This window comes from Carassius auratus, chromosome 19, assembly GCF_003368295.1.
Source record: "Carassius auratus strain Wakin chromosome 19, ASM336829v1, whole genome shotgun sequence".
Taxonomy (NCBI): Eukaryota; Metazoa; Chordata; class Actinopteri; order Cypriniformes; family Cyprinidae; genus Carassius; species Carassius auratus.
The window spans coordinates 12,898,855-12,919,145 of NC_039261.1; the positions used below are offsets into that span (position 1 = coordinate 12,898,855).

At 35.5% G+C, this 20,291-nt stretch overlaps 1 protein-coding gene across 1 annotated transcript; it reads right to left on the reverse strand.

Moving 5' to 3' along the window:
- Positions 1-1,025: 1,025 nt before the first annotated feature.
- On the reverse strand, positions 1,026-19,748 carry atp6v1c1b (ATPase H+ transporting V1 subunit C1b). The gene is made up of 10 exons (XM_026288975.1): positions 19,452-19,748; positions 19,302-19,355; positions 18,959-19,044; positions 18,645-18,707; positions 18,453-18,568; positions 17,802-17,870; positions 17,183-17,275; positions 16,552-16,645; positions 16,063-16,186; positions 1,026-1,270 (listed from the first exon to the last, which is right to left on the reverse strand). The coding sequence occupies exons 3-9, from the start codon at positions 18,962-18,964 to the stop codon at positions 16,064-16,066; spliced, it is 564 nt and encodes a 187-aa protein (XP_026144760.1). The 5' UTR covers positions 18,965-19,044; positions 19,302-19,355; positions 19,452-19,748; the 3' UTR covers positions 1,026-1,270; position 16,063.
- Positions 19,749-20,291: the final 543 nt, after the last annotated feature.

Sequence of the window (20,291 nt, forward strand, 5' to 3'; positions counted from 1 at the left end):
ATATCTTTTTGTGATGTATCTTTTTGTTTTGTGGTTCAGGGTCACATATGCTAGACAGGCCCAAAAAAAATTCAGATCCTACTTATGTCCTTCACTGAGTACCAACTTCTTCCCTCGGGAAGACGCTTTCGAGTTCCTCAATGTAGGCTTAACCGTTTCAAGAACTATTTTGTCCCACTGTCCATTAAAGCATTAAACCATAAGTTAGGCAGAGGTCAACAATTATAATAATTTTTTTTTTCTCTCACCCATCTAGCGTGTGTAACAACATATGTTTATGTTGACCAAGGGTGTGTTGAACACTGAGTAGGGTGCAATTTAGTTTGTATATTGTGTATAATGTATATTGTGAGCAGGACAGTGATGGCCTCTCTTTGTATTATATGTATTTAGCATGTTATCGTGTTAAGCAGCAGCTCTACTGTGTGTCTAAAACAAAAAAGTTTATCTTATCTCTTATCTTTTATGTAAGTATATATGTATGTATGTATGTTCCTGTGGCTCAAGTTGTAGAGCATTTCGTTAGCAGCGCAAGGTTGTGGGTTCAATTCCCAGGGAACACGTTAGGTAAAAAATGTTAGCACTGTTAGTCGCTTTGGATAAAAGTGTCTTCTAAATGCATTCATTTATTTTATTTATATATAGTAATTTAAATATAGTTCCTCACTCCTGACAGCAAACAAATAATAATTATGTGCTATAATTTTATTGACTTTGATTGGTCTTTACATTTATCATGTGAATTTCACCTTTTCCAGCAAAAACATAAATGCATTTAATCTCACAGTAGAAGCACAAACACAGACAACACACAAAGTGGTTCTCAACAGCACAATTAAACATAATCACTGCATTACCCGCACATAGTAAGCACCAACAGAACATTAAAAAGAACAGAATGCACAGCCATTATAGGCTTAGAAAAAGACAAGTGTTCAGTGTTGGACCACACATCCCCTCAAAGGACAAATTTTAAAACCCCTGAAAATTCATCATTTGTAAACAAATGAAACCAATAACACAGATGGTGAGATTCTGAGACCTCTTATCTGAAATAGTGATATAAAGCAATGAGGCAGTGAGAGGAAGGTAAAAGACAAACAGTAAGTGTTTAATAAATTATTGGGTTCAGTCTCTGTGATGCAGGATGGAATGGTGCATCTGAATTTGAATTCTATTTGAAGTCAAGGAGGTTGCAGTCGATCTTCTAGTAAACATACGGATAGTACTCTTGCTGGCTGAGATTCAGACCTGGGATGTCCATAGATGCCTACAACACAATAAAACTGAACAAATCAGCTGTGACATCTCGATATCTTCAATTAGTCCAGTTTTTTATGCTCATCAAAACTGCATTTATTTAATAACTATTTTGTATTTGAATATATTTTTTATTTTGTATTTGAACAGTTGCTGGTACCCACTGACATCCATTGTATCTTCTTTCATACTTTGGAAGTCAATGGCTGCCAGTTTGGTAACACAAAATATCTTCTTTCTGTGTTCAACAGAAGAGAATAACTCATAAAGGTTTGGAACTAGCCCTTTTTTCAACTGTTAGGCCGGGTTCACACCGCAAGCTGCAGCAGAGCAGAAGCAGCGCGTATTTTTTTCGGCGCCTATGTTAACAGATGAGAGCGTTCACACCGCACGCAGAGGCTGCGCGGCAGAGCGTAGCAGAAGCAGAGCAGAAGCAGCAGTGCCGCGATCCACCCGATTCGAACGTTATCACTCGATTGAATGGGGCGTTATCAGCAGTTATCAGCCCATAGAAATGGGCCAGGAGGGGCCTCCTGTGCCTACTAGTAGGCTCAGAAGGCCGTGATCATCCATCCAAATGGTTGATCACCCACAAATATACAAGAGAAGACTCCAGATCCAATCCCAGAATTCCTGCTCACCGGTAATCGGAAGTCTACTGGACGAATGCGGGAACGTTGCGATATTTCCTGCTTAATATTTTCAGGTAAGACTATTAAAATTATAAAACTGAGCATTTAAACTGTAATGGAAAACAATACATACACTCGTATTGCGTGTCATTATTGTTGACATGAGATAACCGTATTGCGATGTGTCTGCAAACGTTATCGCTAGATCATATTACGTTATTAGCGTGTTGTTATGTTAACGTTGGATGCTTTATGTGAGCATTAACGTTGCTAATATGAGTGTGTATTTACGTCTGAAGCTAATGGGGGAATTTAGTTTCTAGTTAAACTGTCAAAATGACTTTTTACACTCTTACAGGCTTATTGCATATTGTGTATGCTCGATAACGCCTCACTGAAGCCAGATCATAGGACTAATGTAACCCATATCGACTTGAGAGAAATATTAAACACAAGACATATTTTACGGCTGTTTGGAAACCTTGGGATCTTGACTAGAATGTAAAATAAAGTTCTGTGGGTTTGGATCTATCTATCTGTCTGTCTGTCTGTCTGTCTGTCTGTCTGTCTGTCTGTCTGTCTATCTATCTGTCTGTCTGTCTGTCTGTCTGTCTGTCTGTCTCTCTCTTTCTCTCTATACTAGCTAGCTAGCTGTGTATATATTTATATAATCTATCTATTTATCTATCTATATATATATATATATATATATATATATATATATATATATATATATATACACATATATATATATATATATATTTAGCTGTCTGTCTGTGTCTATCTGTCTGTCTCTCTCTTTCTCTCTCACTCTCTCTAAAGCTTGCTAGCTGTGTATATATTTATATAATTTATCTATCTATCTATCTATCTATCTATCTATCTATCTATCTATATATATATACATGAAGTGTCATGAAACAGATTTTCATGATAGTATTTGGGAAGTACTTCACTCACACAAATTGCATTCATCAGTTTAAGAATGCTGAGTGTATTGAAAAGAATCATCAGGGCATCTACTTTACACGTTATCTTGTTTTTACAGAGTTGTTACAAATAAATGGTTTTCACAACCCAAGTACTGATTATCTTTGTATGAATTTACTTTAAAAGGAGATGCTGACTAATGCGTTAAGTTTTCTGTGCATCTATTTTTTCTTCAGGCACAATGAATGATATTAAGGGCAGGTGCGCCACATTGGGGGAAGATGCAAAGCAAAAATACATTCAAGCGGCAGCAGCACTGAGGGCACATGGGTGGGCGCAGGACCTAAACCCTGAGGTGAGGGATGCCCAAATTACAATGCACTTAAAGAAACTGAAGTTAGAGGTTTGGAAACAGGATTCATTTGCTAAGCATTAGTGGTATTCTTAAAGTATTAGATGGAAGGATGATCAACAGCAATTGTGGTGTGTGCAGAACATTGTGTTAGACAACTGGATTGTTTATCTCTAGTTTTTATCATAATTTCAAATGAGTTCGTTACAAAAAAATATTCCAGCTGATTTTTGTTTACAAGGCTATCAACATCAAATATTCTCACATTGAAGAAATTGTCAAAGACTCATACCACCATATCAAACTTGAAACAGCTGAATAAAAAAGTGGTCATGAGATTTGTTAAATTAAAATGTAGTTACCCCTTTGTTTCAGGTTTGATTTACATCCATTTCTGAAACGAAAAACCCAGAGTTTTCCTAAAGATCTGAGATGAATTGATGTACAATACCCACATATTCCTTTGGCAACAGTTAAAAATGAACAAGCTGCCTTTGAGATGTTGCTTTAAATATAGTGATGAGTATGATTTAAACTAACTGGCTTGACTTTCAAAATATTTGTGTTTTTTCTTTGGTAGATGGAGGCAATTTGTGCTGTGTCTGCCGCATCCATTTTGATGATAAGAAGAAGAATGCAAGAAAGAAGTGGCGCTCATGGTCTCAGTGCACAGTGTGCCAATCATGGTCACACACAGCACGTGGCTTTAAAAAGAACATGTGCCTTCACTGCCAGTGTCAAGACACCATGCTAACACCCTGAAGATGTATCTTGTTACTTGTTTGAGTTGTTTTTACTGTGTTGACGGCCCCCAACCCATCCATACAAACACACACACACAATACATACATACACTCTAAAAACTGCTGGGTTGAAAACAACCCAATTTGGGTTATTTTGACAACCCAGCGCTGGGTCAAAAAGGGACGAACCCAGCGCTGGGTTGTTTTAACCCAACCAGTTGGGTTATCATATTTAACCCAGCCTGCTGGGTTGCCTTTTTTATGGTTTAAAATGACTATATTGCAGGGTTTAAAAAAACAGAGCGGGTGTTTTTTTATCACTGTATTTCAGAAGGAAAACTACTGTATTCAGAAAATGTTCGATATCATTTCGCATGTGCTTGATAAGGCAGCGTTTGTGAGCTCAGTACCGCTCTGCAGCCGTTACCGGAGAAACCTACCTCTCTCGCTCTTAGCGCCTCCTGCTGGCAGAAAATAAACTCGCAGTGTAGCCATGTGGGGAAACAATGCATTTCTACGTTAAAATTAACCCAAATTGAGCTAGGCATTAAACCTACAAATGTTGTTCATTTTAAATATCACTTTTACACACAAATAATAATTACCAAAAGGAAAATATTTATTAAAAACAAGAGAAAAGTCAAAAAGTAACATGTTAGAAGAAATGCAGAAAAGGATGGCATTAACAGCTACAGAGTTCATAAACAAAGCATTGAACATTTGATGAATATAACTTAAGATCAAATTGGACTTTGTTCAATTGTATATATTGTATAAAAATATACGAAAACACATACAATAAATTTACAATTAGTTAGTTTTTTTTCCAACTATTCTGGCATGACAGTACACAAATTAATCACAACATTAACTTTGATATTATAACCTTTAACAGACGCATGTGTGTGTGTGTGTGTGTGTGTGTGTGAAAGAATGTGAGCAGGTGTATGAATGACAGAGTGTAAACTTTTCTACTAAACAACACAGAAAAAGCATTTAACTTTTTTTTTTTAACAAATTATACACTTACAGTTTGTTTCATTGTCCATGAATACAGATCATGCATCACGGTAAATTTTCATGATCTCTTTAGCATAACTGATGTAATCATGAAGAAACCCCATCAGCACAGCATCTGACATCTTCTACATCATCCAGGGCAGCGTCCTCCTTTAAAACCACCGCTGCATCAGTTTAGGGGAAATAAGATTCTCCTCTCTGACCAGGATTCATCCCAGTCACCGCCTGTTCTTCATCAGTGGCCTAAGAGAAACACATTTGAAAAAATTAAACATTTAATTAAACTATCCATTTTCAGGTAGAGGTGTATTCACATCCGTAAGGATAGGTAAATAATCGGTTTTAAAGTTTCAACACTTTGTGCGGTTGTTTAATGTCTCAGTCTACCACAGCTCTCATGAAGTCTATAATGGCAGCACTAGTGTGAGGACATGCGATATTGTTTGAATAAATATTGCTTTCAGAAAGCTTCTTTACTGAAACATTAAAACAGACATGACATTCACATACCTCACAATATTCATGTACATGGAGGGCTGCTCTTCAAACCGTTAGTTCACCAAATAATTAAAATGTTCATAATTTACTCTCCCCATGTTTTTCCAGACTCATACAAACTCTGTTCATTTTTTGGAAAACATATGAATATATTTAATATTCTCTTTTTGTGTCCTCCATTGCTGGTCTGGGAGACCAGTATTTTATTTTGAACATACATGTTTGCTATCATATAATTTAAGATGTATTCATATATAAATATCAGAATTTACTTCTACAATAACTCTATATTTATGAAGCTTGAAAATACTGATTATCTAAACTATAAATGGATTAACAAATATTATGAGAAAACTAAAAATATATTAATTTATGTTGTAAAGACAGACAAAAGTCTTATAGGTTTGGAATGACTTGAGGGCAAGTAAATTATTTTTTGTGTGAACTTTACCTCTAAGAGCGCAGACCAAGAATAATGACTCTCCAAATCAGACAAGACAACTCCAAAGTTGGTTTGAGTTCTGCAATAAAAAACACAGACATCAATGGTCTTAATGAAATGAGCATGTAATCACACTGTTGTTGCATCAAAATGTGAAGTAAACTGGCAGGAGACAACAGAAAAATTTATTTTCTAAAAATAACTTACATAAAATCTCAAGGGAATGATCTCCTCCCATGTCTCTTGCTTTTAACATCTACAAAAACAAAAAACAAACATTATTTTACTCTTAGTAAAAAAACAACAACTGATAACATGAAATTATGAAGTTTACTTGCCTTAAACGATCTTTCCCTCTCTTCAGAAGAAGCTGAGAAAACCACCTCCTCACACAAGCAGACTTGTGTGTCCTTAACTCCAGTTAGTTTGAGTTCTGCAAAGAGGGACATCAATGGCTTCAATAAAATATTAACATATACATACATACATATATAAAATCACACTGTTTTTGCATCAAAATGTGAAGTTAACAGGCAGGACACAACAGAAACATAAATTTTCAAAAAAAAAAAAGTAATAATAATTTAACTTACATCAGTCTCAAAAGAATGAAGTTATCTTGTCTCTGGATTTCAACATCTAAAAAACACACACACATTATTTTAGTCTTAGTAAAAATAAAGATAACTTGATGTTATTCTGAAGTTTACTCTCCTTAAACCGTCTGTCCCTCTCTTCAGAAGAACACCTCCTCCTCATCCTCACACAGGTCTGTGACTCCTCACACAAACAGCTTCTGTGTCTTTAACTCTCAGCGCGAGGACAATGAAGACAGGAGCTGGACAAGTCTGAAACATTACATGTAAAACATACTTTTAACAGTTACCACTTCAACAGCCTCAAAATAATTATGCTAGTCTTTACTACACAATGCCGTTTCCTTTAGGAGACAAACATACATCCATTTTAACCGCGAAAAAAAAGACAAATTCACATGAGCGTAACCGTGACCATAACCGTCTGTTAACGCCTCAAAGAGAACAGATAATGTAAAATCTTATGTAAATATGACAAAATACATTCACAGACGTTATATTAAAAGTACATCCTCCGTTCAGTAACGTTACATGAGGCAGTTAAGACCTCCGTGTCCAAGGCGAAAACCGCGTCCGTTTTTTTTTATATAACGTTAGATATAACGTTAAGCTCCTTTGTTTCCGCCTTTCATAAAACCTTCCTCCTTTCATACAACCGGGTAAACAATAAAAGATAACTTTACATTTTGAATATTTAACGTTACTTACCATAGTCTTTCACTCGCTTCTCGCTTCTATCACGCTGAGAAAATGGCGGCTGCTCGCACTGGAGAGACGTACGATTTTGACGTGACGTGCGTGCTCTCCTTCACGTCCGCGTCCTCAACCCACCCCCGCTGGGTTAAAAAAGATAGTTATTTTCAACCCAAACTTGGGTTAAAACATCCCAAAGTCCTATCCAACGGCCTCAACCCAGCAGTTGGGTTGAAAAAACAACCCAGCGTTTTTTAGAGTGTATGCTGCAAATTTATTGTAATGACCACACTTCACACGTAAGAAGAAAATTGTGATCTTTTTGTTATTTTCATTCACCCCATTTTTATTTATTATTGTTGTTTGTTGGCACCATCAATGTGTTCTCCTTTATACAGGACTTATGTGGGGAACAATAAAGTTATATTGTACTGAATTGAGTCTACATGGTTTTTTATATATATATATATATATATATATATACACCTGTTTCGTCATTGGTTCAGTAGGGCTGGGTTTTAGCAAGGACCTCACCTTAATATTCACAACAGTGGGTCAGAGTATGATTTCATGTTATGATTAGATGCTTCACATAACTTTATATTTTTCACAGTTTTGCTGTCAGTAGGAGATGCTTGGCAAAAAAATATATTGAAAAGATGGTTACTGGTACTTGTAGAAACTTTGGTATACAGCTGAACACTACAATTTATTTATTTTAAATTTAAATGGTTTCTATGGCATTGCTTACTTCCACTCTGAAGTATTTTCTTCACAATTACTGTTACGCTTTTATTTTAATGATAAACATTTAAGAGAAAATGTGAAGGGTATCATTTTATCTGTGTTAAGGATATCAATTGTTTCTCCTTGGATTCAGATAAATAAAGTTTATTGTCAGTTTATGTGAGGGAGGACTGGTGTGTTCCACTTTTGTTTGCAGTTGTCTGCCGTGGGTAGACTACATTTAATTCAAAGTGCTGTCGGTCACAATTATATTTATTATATATAATTAATTATACATTTAAAATCTGATTAGTTTATCTAGTTTGCAAATTAGGGTTGTAAAATTATATATTTACTGAACATATAAAATATCTAGTATAGCCAAACTATTAATTACATTGCATCTAGATGAATGCAAAGAAATTAATTGACATGCTTTCAAACATGCTTTTTAAATGACACATGAGTTTTGGTAACATGGACAGAGAAAACATTTAATGATCTTCTGCTCAGAAACCTTGTAAAAACTTTAACTTTTACCAGCCATTACCAGCATTCTTCAAATTATCTTTTTTTATGTTCAACATAAGAAAGCAACTCATACAGGTTTGGAATGACATGAGGGTGAGTAAATGATGACAGAATTTTCATTTTTGGGGGAACCATCCCATAATTAGATTTGCCACATGGGAACCAAACAGAAATGCAAAATGAGTCTCTCTGTGTGTGTGTGTGTGTGTGTGTGTGTGTGTGTGCGGACAGGGTATTTGTCATGTTGTGGGTTCATAAATCTGTTTACAAAGTCAGAAACAAACAAACAAGCAAATAGCTTCTTTTTATATAGGCTATGGCTATTGAGCCTTCAAATAGCTCTCTGAAACTACACCCGAGATGGCTTGTGCATGTGAAATGAGAAAATTAAAACTTTGTCGTAGAGCTAAACCACATACATTGTTAGAAAGGTCTTGACCCAGAGAGTAACATATGTAAGTATGAAGATTCTACATAGCTCCTGTTTTGAAATACTGACCTTTGAAACATCACCTTGGTGCATATTTGAAGGCTTATAATAAAGCAATAAAAAGGGCTACACACATGGGACTAACTGTTATAGAGAGCTCTTGTCCTCATTTATGATGTAAATATAGTCAACAGCTCTGGATATTGTCAAATCGGGTTAAAAGTAATTTGAACCCATTTAAAAGTTAGACATTTAAAATCTGTTTACATAGATATGTTTACAATCCGCCCAAACTCCACACTGTACTCTCAACTCACTATTTGCAATATCCAATTCTAAGAAATACACGATTTTTTTAAAAACTACAATTCCCTATAGCTACTCAGTGCAGCTTGATACAAATCAAGCACTGCAGTTGTAGTATCTGGTTTGCGAATTAGGGTTGGAAATTAGGGTTGTAAAAAGATATATCTACTGAATATATCAAATATCTAGTACAACCAATCTATTAATTACGCTGCATCTAGATGATTTACGTTAAGAAAATCTAAATATATTTGTTTATTTAAGACTTTTTAGCCGAAATGTAGAACGCGCAAACCCCGCCCACAACACAATGCACTTCCGTAACCTTCTGCTACCAAAAATGTATTTCTCTGAATCGAAGGAGAAATGTGCAAAAGTTATATTAACATATCTTATTGTTGAGTTATCTGTTTGTTGTTGTTTTTTCGTGGACAAATGTTGAATTCATCATTTTAAAAAAAGTGTCTTGTGAATAAAATACTTTTGGACGGAAGTACGTTATGCAAGCCACGTGGTTTCAGCGATAGCAGCGTAACAACCATGGCAACGAACAACGAACAAACTAAATGTAATATACATTCAATGAAAGAAGAAAGTGAAAATAAAACGAAAACAGCCAATGGGAAGAAGAGAAAAAATGTGTTAAATTACATAGGCTTGGATCTGGAGAATTTCAAGCCAATAACAGTTATGTAGGCACATACTGAATGTGGCACACTGTCACATAAGGATTATGACTGTAAATCCATTGTATGTTATTTATTAAGTAAATTACTTTTCATTGACTTTAAATGTGCTGTGAATAAGTGCAGAGCACCATGGCTGAAAACATGGCTGTAACTCGTAGAGTCAATAAACCTCTATGTTCCCTTTTATTTTATGTTTTTACAAACTCATAGTTGCTTCAGAGGATTCAAGATCCAATAATTTATTTTCATTTCAACTCAGTCGAAGGGGATTTTGATGGTGAGCTCACAAAAAACAAAACACCTCCCACACATTTGTACATTACAGTAAATAACATATTACATTATGGTAAACACATTTTTTTTTTTAGATTAGATTCAACTTTATTGTCATTATGCAGAGTACAAGTACAGAGCTAATGAAATGCAGTTAGCATCTAACCAGAAGTGCAAGAATATAGTGTTTCATATACATAAAAGTGCAGAGTAAGTAAAGCTATGATATACAGAATGTACAGTGGAGTTGCTATATACAATATTGATCAGAGTATATACAGAATATAAATATGAATGCAATGTAGGGATTGTATGTACATTATGAACAGAGCAATGAAGGATTATATAAACATTATGAAGAGCAGGAACGTGAGAACAGTGGTAATAAATGCAGTTGGATGAGTGTGCAAAAATATTGTTGAACAATGTATTCTATGCAAAATAACAGTAGTGCAATATTTTTTATATAAATATTTTATTGTGCTTGTACAGTAACAATTATAGACAGTTTATTTTTTAATTTTGTACTCATACAGACAGACTAGTGGTGTATATGTATGCTTAAATACAGTGCCTAAGCTTTAAAATAGATCAGACCTAGTAAAACAACATGTCTGCACAAGTAACGCAGTAAAGTAATTATATTATATTATATTATAATACCTTGAATGAGAGCAGCTTACTGCAGTCCTAAATATTTAAGGAAAACATAGATTTATGAGAGGAATAGTGATCTTTTTTCACAAGTTTTCGCCTCGAGGCTTTGAGCTGTCAAGATGTGATAGCAGGTATTCCTCTAAGCATGCGGGTTCCGTGTAATGGATCAACCGCACTTGTCCCAGAGCTTTGATTCCTCACAAGGCCAAAGTTGGCATCCAATGTGACAATCATATCTCCATCCGCCTGGAAAACAAACACTTACAGTAACACTGGTTTTGTACCCGCACCAGGTTTATACATTTATACTATTACTATTCTATTACAATACTACATACACAAATTAACTTTTAAGTTTGATATTAATTCAGATTTTATTTCTATGCCATTAATTTAATCAAACAAGAACCACGCTGGAATTATAACCAACCTTTGGACATGCTAGGCATATTGTTCCATCATTTAATTGTGGGCAAATATCAACCAAACTTCTTTGTCGGAAGTGGTGATGCCTAAAATGGGATATGAGGTGTTGCGAAAAACCCTCAACAGAAACCTGACACTCCAGTGACAGAGAAACAGAAAGCTCTAGCAGAGGGACGGAGAAGGCTGTCCGTCCCTCTATAAAGAGGAAAATAACATAAAAACATAACCTAGTACTACTATAGAGACTACCATATCAGTATAAATTAAATTAAATGTATGCATTTAGCAGACGCTTTTATCCAAAGCGACTTACAGTGGATTCAGGCTATACATTTTTACCTATCATGATAGTATATAAACTATAACTATCATGACTTTTTTTTTTTTTATTGCATCACAAATTTGATTAATTCCTTAAAGGAAATCATTACTCCACATGTAATAGGATTGAATTCCTTAACCTGTCAATAAAATTAAATACATTAAGATTTTGTATCAGGTAAAATGACAAACCTGTGCTGACAATGATCTTCATGTCCTTTGTGTACACAGCATGGGTGCCATGGGCTTCAGGTAAATATAGGAATAATCCCAGGGAGGATGGCTCATAGTAAACACTCTGTAAGAAAGATGGATAGCTCTAATGTTGTTAAAACAACAAACTTGTGACACTAACAGTTGATACTGCATAGTGCTAAAACAATTCGAAGTATCGAATGAATCTGTTGACATTACTGTGAGTTTGCTGTCTGTATGCAAGTATAGCAATAGCAATGTAAGACTGTATGCTATTGTTCTTACATTCCACTTTTCAGGAAGATGCAGTAAATTTCTGTGAATCCTCTTCAGGCAAACCTCACAGAACACTGCAGTGGAGCTGCACTCAATGCACCTATAATCAGCATGTTCTCGGCAGACAGCACACTGGGTAGTGATCGGTGCTGAACATTCAAACGTCACCTTAAGCATCTCATCCTTGACTGCATCCCAGGCATGAAGCTCTCTCTTCTTTGCCTTACTGTATGCGCTCTCAGAACAGCTTGTGTCACATCATCAGGTTCAGTCAGTTGAGATGTAATAGAAGGGTCTGAAGGGTGGCTCTGTTTGTAGCTGGGATGGGGAAGACCTTGACTGAGGTAGAAAACTTGCAGGGCCCACCATAGACCTCCTCACCAGCTTAATTTTAACGTTCCTGAAACGTGTGCTCATCTTAAGTGCTTTTCCCATATCTGAAATCAAAATATTTGACAATTATTACATAAAGCAAAGTGCAACCCGTACCGTACTTCTTATCACAGCCTAAAAGACAGAAACACATGAGTGAAAATGGGATGCAGTCAGATGAGGGATATTTGGTGCGATAGTTAGATAGATCCAGCTAGCTAGATAACTAGATATATAGATTGCAAGATAGATAGATAGATAGATAGATAGATAGATAGATAGATAAATAGACATCGAGCTAGATCTATATCTAAAGATAGATTATATAAATAGATAGATACACACCTAGCTAGCTATATAGATAAACTGCTCAAAAAAATAAAGGGAACACTTGTGGGTTATATTGTGTTGTTAAGTATTCCCTTTATATTTTTGAGAAGGTATATAGATAGAAAGACAGATCCAAAGCTTCCTGATATAGGATCAAATCCAGCCAAGCTTTGTTCAAACCCACAGAACTTTATTTTACATTCTAGTCAAGATCCCAAGGTTTCCAAACAGCCTTAAAATATGTCTTGTGTTTAATATTTCTCTCAAGTCGATATGGGTTACATTAGTCCTATGATCTGGCTTCAGTGAGGCGTTATCGAGCATACACAATATGCAATAAGCCTGTAAGAGTGTAAAAAGTTTTTAAATGTTTACAGTTTAATTTTGCGTTTAACTAGAAACTAAATTCTCCCATTAGCTTCAGAAGTAAATACAGCAACGTTAATGCTCACATAATAAAGCATGCAACGTTAACGTAACGACAGGCTAATAACGTAATATGGCCTAACGTTAGCGATAACGTTTCGCTATACGGTTATCTCATGTCAACAATCATGACACGCAATACGAGTGTATGTATTGTTTTCCATTACAGTTTAAATGCTCAGTTTTATAATTTTAATAGTCTTACCTGAAAATATTAAGCAGGAAATATCGCAACGTTCCCGCAGGAATTCTGGGATTGGATCTGGAGTCTTCTCTTGTATATTTGTGGGTGATCAACCATTTGGATGGATGATCACGGCCTTCTGAGCCTACTAGTAGGCACAGGAGGCCCCTCCTGGCCCATTTCTATGGGCTGATAACTGCTGATAACGCCCCATTCAATCGAGTGATAACGTTCGAATCGGGTGCGCGATCGTTTCGGCGCTGGGTCTATTTTTGCTGCTCTGCTGACGCTCAGTTAAAGTGAAAGTACACCTTTGATAGACAAAATAAATATGATTTCACACAAAAAGTGCTCTAACTGCACAAAAAAAGCACATCTAGGGTGTTTTAACAAGAACTAGAGTATGTTACGAAAAGGAAATTATTATAAAAAAAATATGTATAGAAGATAAAGTGACCATGGCCAAAATGATCATGATCATGGCCAAAATACACATGTACTTAAACGAATTTTGCCCAAAATTTGCATTAATGATATCTACTGTGTTCTTAGCAAATTACATTAAAAAATTATGATATTTTAAACCACATATTTTTCAATTTTTTATTATATTTTTTTTCATAAATTGTTTTTTTTCTTTTTCTTTACAAAATCTGTTAAAGTACTTACAGTTCTATCCAAAAATAGACATTTTGCCGAAATACAAAAACAACTTTAAATAATTTATATTGCTAGTTTAGCCTTGGAGATTTATTTATTATTAGTAGTTGTCGTATTCTTTTAACTAGGACTATATATTGGCAGAAGAACGGATGTCGTGCTGACAATCATAAACAACAGCACGTGGTGTCACAGGCAGTGGTCTTCAGAGTGCACCTGGAAAGACAATAATGGACGACACTCGTCTCATCGTGGAAGTTGAGAAATATCAAGTTCTTTATGATCCACACAATGTGCTTTATAAAGACTTGCAGGAGAAGGAAAAAGCATGGGATGAAGTTGCAGCGGCTCTTATTGCAGATGGTAATACATTTTATAGTGTTTTTGACGCTTTCGCTGGCACACGAGCAAACAACTCAATATTTGATTCAAAATTGATTCAATTGGAACCATTCATTTACAATTTCTAAATTACACATAAGCACACAAATAACAAAAGCAGGTGATACATGCATTTATAATAAACAAGTAAATGCTGATTTCAAGATGAGCAGGAAGTCAAGGCTGTGAACCATTTACAATACACATAATTTAAAACCGTTTATTAAATTGGTTTTCAGGGTGTTTTTTGGTAAATTTGATTGCAAACAAACCCAGTGACAAGATGGTAATATGCACCATGTTCTCTCCTACGTCGGTTAATGGGATGAACCCAAAGTCTGCGTCTTTTTAGTCTCCTTAATAACAAATATAGCGCAATGGCCTTTCTTCTATCAACAACACGTATACTGCACGGAAAACAAAGACAGCAAAACAAAGATCCAACAAAAGTAACAATGAAATTATTAATTAAAAAAGCTTCTTGCCAAGTCTTTTTATTTAAATGTATTTTAAATGGGGAAATAAAGCAATGCGAACGTACCCATTATAGAGCACTCTGACCAAAATCTGCTGTTCAGTTGCGCGCTGCCTCCGCTGCCGGTGTGAAAGCAAAATAGGCGCGCGCTGCTTCTGCTCTGCCTACCTGCTGCTAACGCGCTGCTTCTGCTCTGCTGCAACTTGCGGTGTGAACCCGGCCTTAGTGATGCTAAATTATTAACAATGGTTCCTATTATTATCAATGTTGTTTCATATTTTTGTGGAAACTGATACATTTTGTAGAGTTTGTTGATGAATAGACAGTTCAAACAAACAACATTTAATTGAAATATAAATCTTTTGTCACATTATAAATGTCTTTACTGTCACTTTTGACCAATTTAATGCATCTTTTCTGAATAAAAGTAGTCATTTTTATCTCATAACCCATTTGAATGGTAGTCTGTAAATTGTTTTCAACACTGATAATTTATGAGAAATGCTTCTTGAGCAGCAAATCAGCATATTAGAATGATTTCTGAAGGATCATGTGACACTTAAGACTGCCGTGATTGCTAATAAGAATTCAGCTTTGCCATAATAATAATAAACTGTATATTAATATATTTCAAATCTAACCTATTCTTGTGATGGCAGATTGATTTCAAATTTGCGATTTCAAGTTTTCCTTTATCTTTTAAATGTTACAATATGTTTGTGCATATATAAGATCCATAAATGCCTCATTTAAACACACCCCACATATCTACTTAACTGTGTGGAAAGATTTGCATAACACCACCCAAATGTCTGCTGCCATGTTATGCAGACACTTTGTGGATCCAAATATGATAAGGGGTGTAACATTTCCATCACACCTTGGAGGTATTTGGCCAATCACAACACACTGGATAGCTGGCCAATCATAGCACACCATGCATTTCAGCTCGAGGAGCTTTGTAAAAATCTAAATGTTATGTTTCAGAAAGCCTGGGCAGAGGAGCAACAATAATTTACGATATGTGGAAAATACCAAATAAACACATTGCATTACAACAAACACACAAAATAATGTTGTGTTTAGCAATGTCATATGATATGACCCCTTTAAATTGCATCAGTGCTTAACATTATTACCACTATTTACTTTTCTGTATTTTTAATTAAATAATTGCAGCATTGGTGAACATAACAGACCTCTTCCAAAAAAATAAAATAATCTTTATAATAGCTCACATCAATAACAGTTGCACTGCTGTCCAAGAGTTTGTAAAGATCCTGCAGACCTTCCCTCAGTTTCTTTACATTCTTCTTGTTTGGCTGAAGCAGCATGGCCTGGAAACTGACTGGCAGCCCATACCTGTTCAATATAAACATGCAGGTCTTACTACAGCTACATATGAAATCAATTCATACGCTTTAAACAAGAGTCAAGACTGACTCTGTAAAAACCCGGAGTGCCTTGATCCATGAGATGAAAGCCTCACTGAAGTTTACTTTAAGCCAACGCACCAAAGGACCCTGAGGTGCAGAAGAGCAGATTGACCATTGTTATCACTACTTTTCTTTTCTCTTTCTTATTACTTCAAATGAAGACTAATCAAGGCCCGGGGCCTCTCAAGCTGGCTGTGAGGTTGATGGGTTTTGAGGTTACTCATCAACAACATTGTGGAGGATTTTTATCATGTTCAATAGAGAATCAAATTTAGACAGCTGCATGCATACAAATTGCTTTTTCTTGTCGGTGGAGAGGCGAGTCATCTCCTCTTTGTCTGCTTTCATCTCCTCTTCATTGTACTGAAAACCACGGACCGTGAACCTGAAAAACAAAATCAGTAGCACAGGGTCAGCTTTCCTCTGATTCAGCTGAAAGACATGATGGCATCAGTAAACATCAAAAACACATTGTGAAACTTCATAACAGTCTTACAACAGTATGTTATTCATAATCTGAGAATATTTTTACACTTGAAATATGGGATAAAACGGTCTACAGAGTATTTTCAATTAAGACAATGTCTTTTTTAAATATGTTTTTATTCATAAAACAATCCTAAAAAAAACTTTTATTACAGGTTTGTTATAAGTTAGTGTATTAGAATGATTTCTGAAGGATCATGAAGGGACACAAGACTGAAGTAATGATGCTAAAAATTCAACTTTGCCATCAAAGGAAAAATGACATTAAATGTAGCTTTAGTGAACATAAGACCCAAAATATTTTGAACAGCAGTATATTTGCAAATCTGACATTGAAATACACTTAAGGACTTCAGACTACAGGATGGTTTCAAACTGATTTTCAGCTCCATTTGACAAAATAACAACTATAGACTGTAAAGCTTCAAGGATTTACTTGTTTTCTCTTGCTTTGTGTTTAAAGTCATCGACAGCCTTCCTGAAGAGTGTCACACTTAACAACCCGCTGTCTTGGTCTTCAAATAAAAGCCTAACAGAAAGGATGATTTATAAAAAACATAAGTTAGGTACTGTAGGTGTTTCTCATTTTCTAACTTCTGACTCATTAAGTGTACAAACTGTTTCTGCCTTAGACCTTTCATTCATTTTTCTAAAAACTGACAGTTCTGTTCAGGTTCACGGTTCACAGTTTCATGTTTTGTTTAATGAGATCTATTCAAAGTCTTGGAAATGTTCTTTCTGCTGAATGAAATTTGTTCTCTGTGTGGAAATGTTCCTTAGTCTTCATTATGATTTCTTGTTGATGAATTGAGCACAAAGAGTGCACAGTGTTTTGGACAGCATAGTTTGCGTGCAGAAGCATATTGCACTGTACTGTAATTTGTGTATTACTGTGTGTAACCGCAATAACAGAAGAGCAACAGTCAACAGCCAAATTTACATGTCCACCAAAAGCAAAGCATAATGATGTCAAGATTGAAATACAGGCAACACAAAGTTCCTTATTGTATACTTTAGGTGAGTTTGTTTTAAGATCATCATTAAATTTTACTCACTTTGTGGATCTTGGAATAACCCTTTCAGAAAGAGTTTCATGTGTCTTCTGCCAGTCAGGATAACTAGTCCTTTTTAGGCCATAAAAAGGACCAAAATGAGTTTTCCAACACATATAATAAAACTAAATGTGTTCATTCTAAGTTATAGGGATAGTTCACCCACAAATTAGAACGGTGTCATCTACTCACACCTTTTGCAAAATGCAAATGAAGATATTCTTAATTTTGTTGGTAAGAAAAAAATGGTTCTTCCACAGTATAGACAGAAAACTTTACGTAAAAATTCAATGGGAACAGAAACTGTTTTCTGACCAATATAATTTCAAATTTCTTCTTTTACAATATAAAGAATAGAGAAATACAAAGGTTTGGAACAACATGAGGGTGAGTAAATACAGACAGAATTTTCAAAAGCACAAAATACAAAGAAAACACAAATAATCCAGATTAATTTACTTTGTAACAACTACAAGTAGAGTAGTGAGGTATTCAGAGTCTACAACAAAATCATCTTTCTTGACTATATCAGCCAAGCTCCTAGTCAAGAGACTCCCTCTAGTGGACAAGACATGTTGTTATTTAAGGTCACTTAAAATGAAGCAACACCGAATTTCACTAAAAAATAAGGAAGAAAATGAAACTCCTACTTACAAATTCTTTCTCTCCAGACTCTGTTTCTCTCCAGACTCAGTTTCCAGAACCTTCCCTTTTAGGCTGTTATAAGCTGAAGATCTGGCTTTGAGATCACTGTCAATCTGACTCACTAGCTAAAAACAAAACAAAACAGGACATTTGAAGAAAAATCAATCTCCTTGTATTATGAACAGTGATAACACGCCTCACCTTGGACATGATCTCTGAGATGTTCTTAAGGGACTGTTTGATTGGATACTTGGCCATATCCCACTGGAACCGTGTAACATATTTGACCAGATCAACAGTATGGAAAGACTTATTCATTATAAATACTCTTTATAAGGTAATGTGCTAGGACATTAAAATATGACTGACTAGACTATGAAAGATTACATGTATTTTTATGTTTATAAAATGTTATATAAATGTTTTGTTTTTTTACATTAGATAATAATTAAGAGTAGCATTGTTTACCATCAATGTTGTGGTTAGTATGTATTGAGGATTTTAAGTTCACTTGCCTCCATTGGTGAAAAGATTCTCCTGAACTTTATCTCGATTGTCTTCTAACACATCAGCCATGTACTGGGCCCCTTTCCTCACTACGCTGGGAAATAAAAGCAATAAAGAAAGAAAATCAAAAATAATAATAATAATAATAATTAACAGCTGTGCTGGCTAAATATACATTTAAATATATTTAGAGAACTTAACATGACAGAAGCTTCAAAACCCCATCAAGGGAACTATAGGAACTATAGTGTGTAATTGATAATGATCAAAATATAATAATATTTAAAAAATAATTAAATGGATAATTTTTAACTGAACGCTCTGGTAAAATGTCAAATGTAGACATGAAACCTCTCTACGAAAGAGTCCAGTTTGGCAAGCTCATCTGACATCCAGAGTCCCCACCTGTTGAGAAACACCCCAGAACTTATTAGATAGATGAGAAATGTGTGGTAAATAAACCAGTGCTTTAACTGAGTTAGAAGACGAGGAGTCATTTACCCTCAGTTCAGGTATGCTGAAATTGTGGTTAGTGGACAGGTTGGTCCGAGCTATGGCCGTGTTCATCTTGTCCCATGTCTGCTGGCAGTTCCTCTCTCCAGGAGCCGAGATCAACCAGAACTCTGTCATGATGGCTGCTCAAATGATCACGCAGAGGGTCCTTTAACACAGAGATTCAATTCTCATGGCCAATGAGACACTGTCAAATAGATTACAGAGGTCCTTCCAAGATTGACTGTATGAGCAAATTCACACTTCTACATTTCATTGCATAAAAATGACCAGTCACAACTCAGCAGCAGTCAGTGTTGTGGGTAACGCGTTACAAAGTAACGCGTTAGAGTACTCTAATTACTTTTTTCCTGAAATGTGTAACTTAACGCGTTAGTTTCGTGCGTAAGTAATCAGTAACTTCGTTATTTTTTTAAAAAAAGTAATCCGTTATTTTAAGGAAAGGAAAATCCCGACTGCAGCCTGCTTTTTGTCAGACAGTATGCCTAGGTCTAATGTGCCACCTGCGGATGTATCAGCGGAGCCGAAACTCTGTGATCGTAAAGTCAATGGCTGTGATGCGTCTGTGCCCTGCGCCTGACCCTGTGTGTGTGTGTGGGGGTTTTTTTTTTTCGAACTCCCGGCAAGATGGCAGAGAGGACAGCGTTTGGTTTATGGAAGTATGCACATTATTTTCAATTTGTCAACGAAAAAGAAAAGAACATAACGGTAAAATGCACACTCTGCTTTGGTGAAAAGCTTCTGTCGCCAAAAATTCTACCTCAAATTTAACGCTACGTTTTAATCACTACTTTGAAGAGTAAATGTAAGAGGACTGTGTTAAAGCGA

What these genes read in the sequence shown, in the direction of transcription:
- atp6v1c1b (XM_026288975.1), bottom strand. An exon ending in AGTCTGGAGAGAAAGAATTT is followed by an intron (nt 17,871 to 18,452) that starts GTAAGTAGGAGT and finishes TGGCCTAAAAAG; the next exon opens with GACTAGTTATCCTGACTGGC. An exon ending in CACAAAGCAAGAGAAAACAA is followed by an intron (nt 16,646 to 17,182) that starts GTAAATCCTTGA and finishes TTTGTTTTTCAG; the next exon opens with GTTCACGGTCCGTGGTTTTC.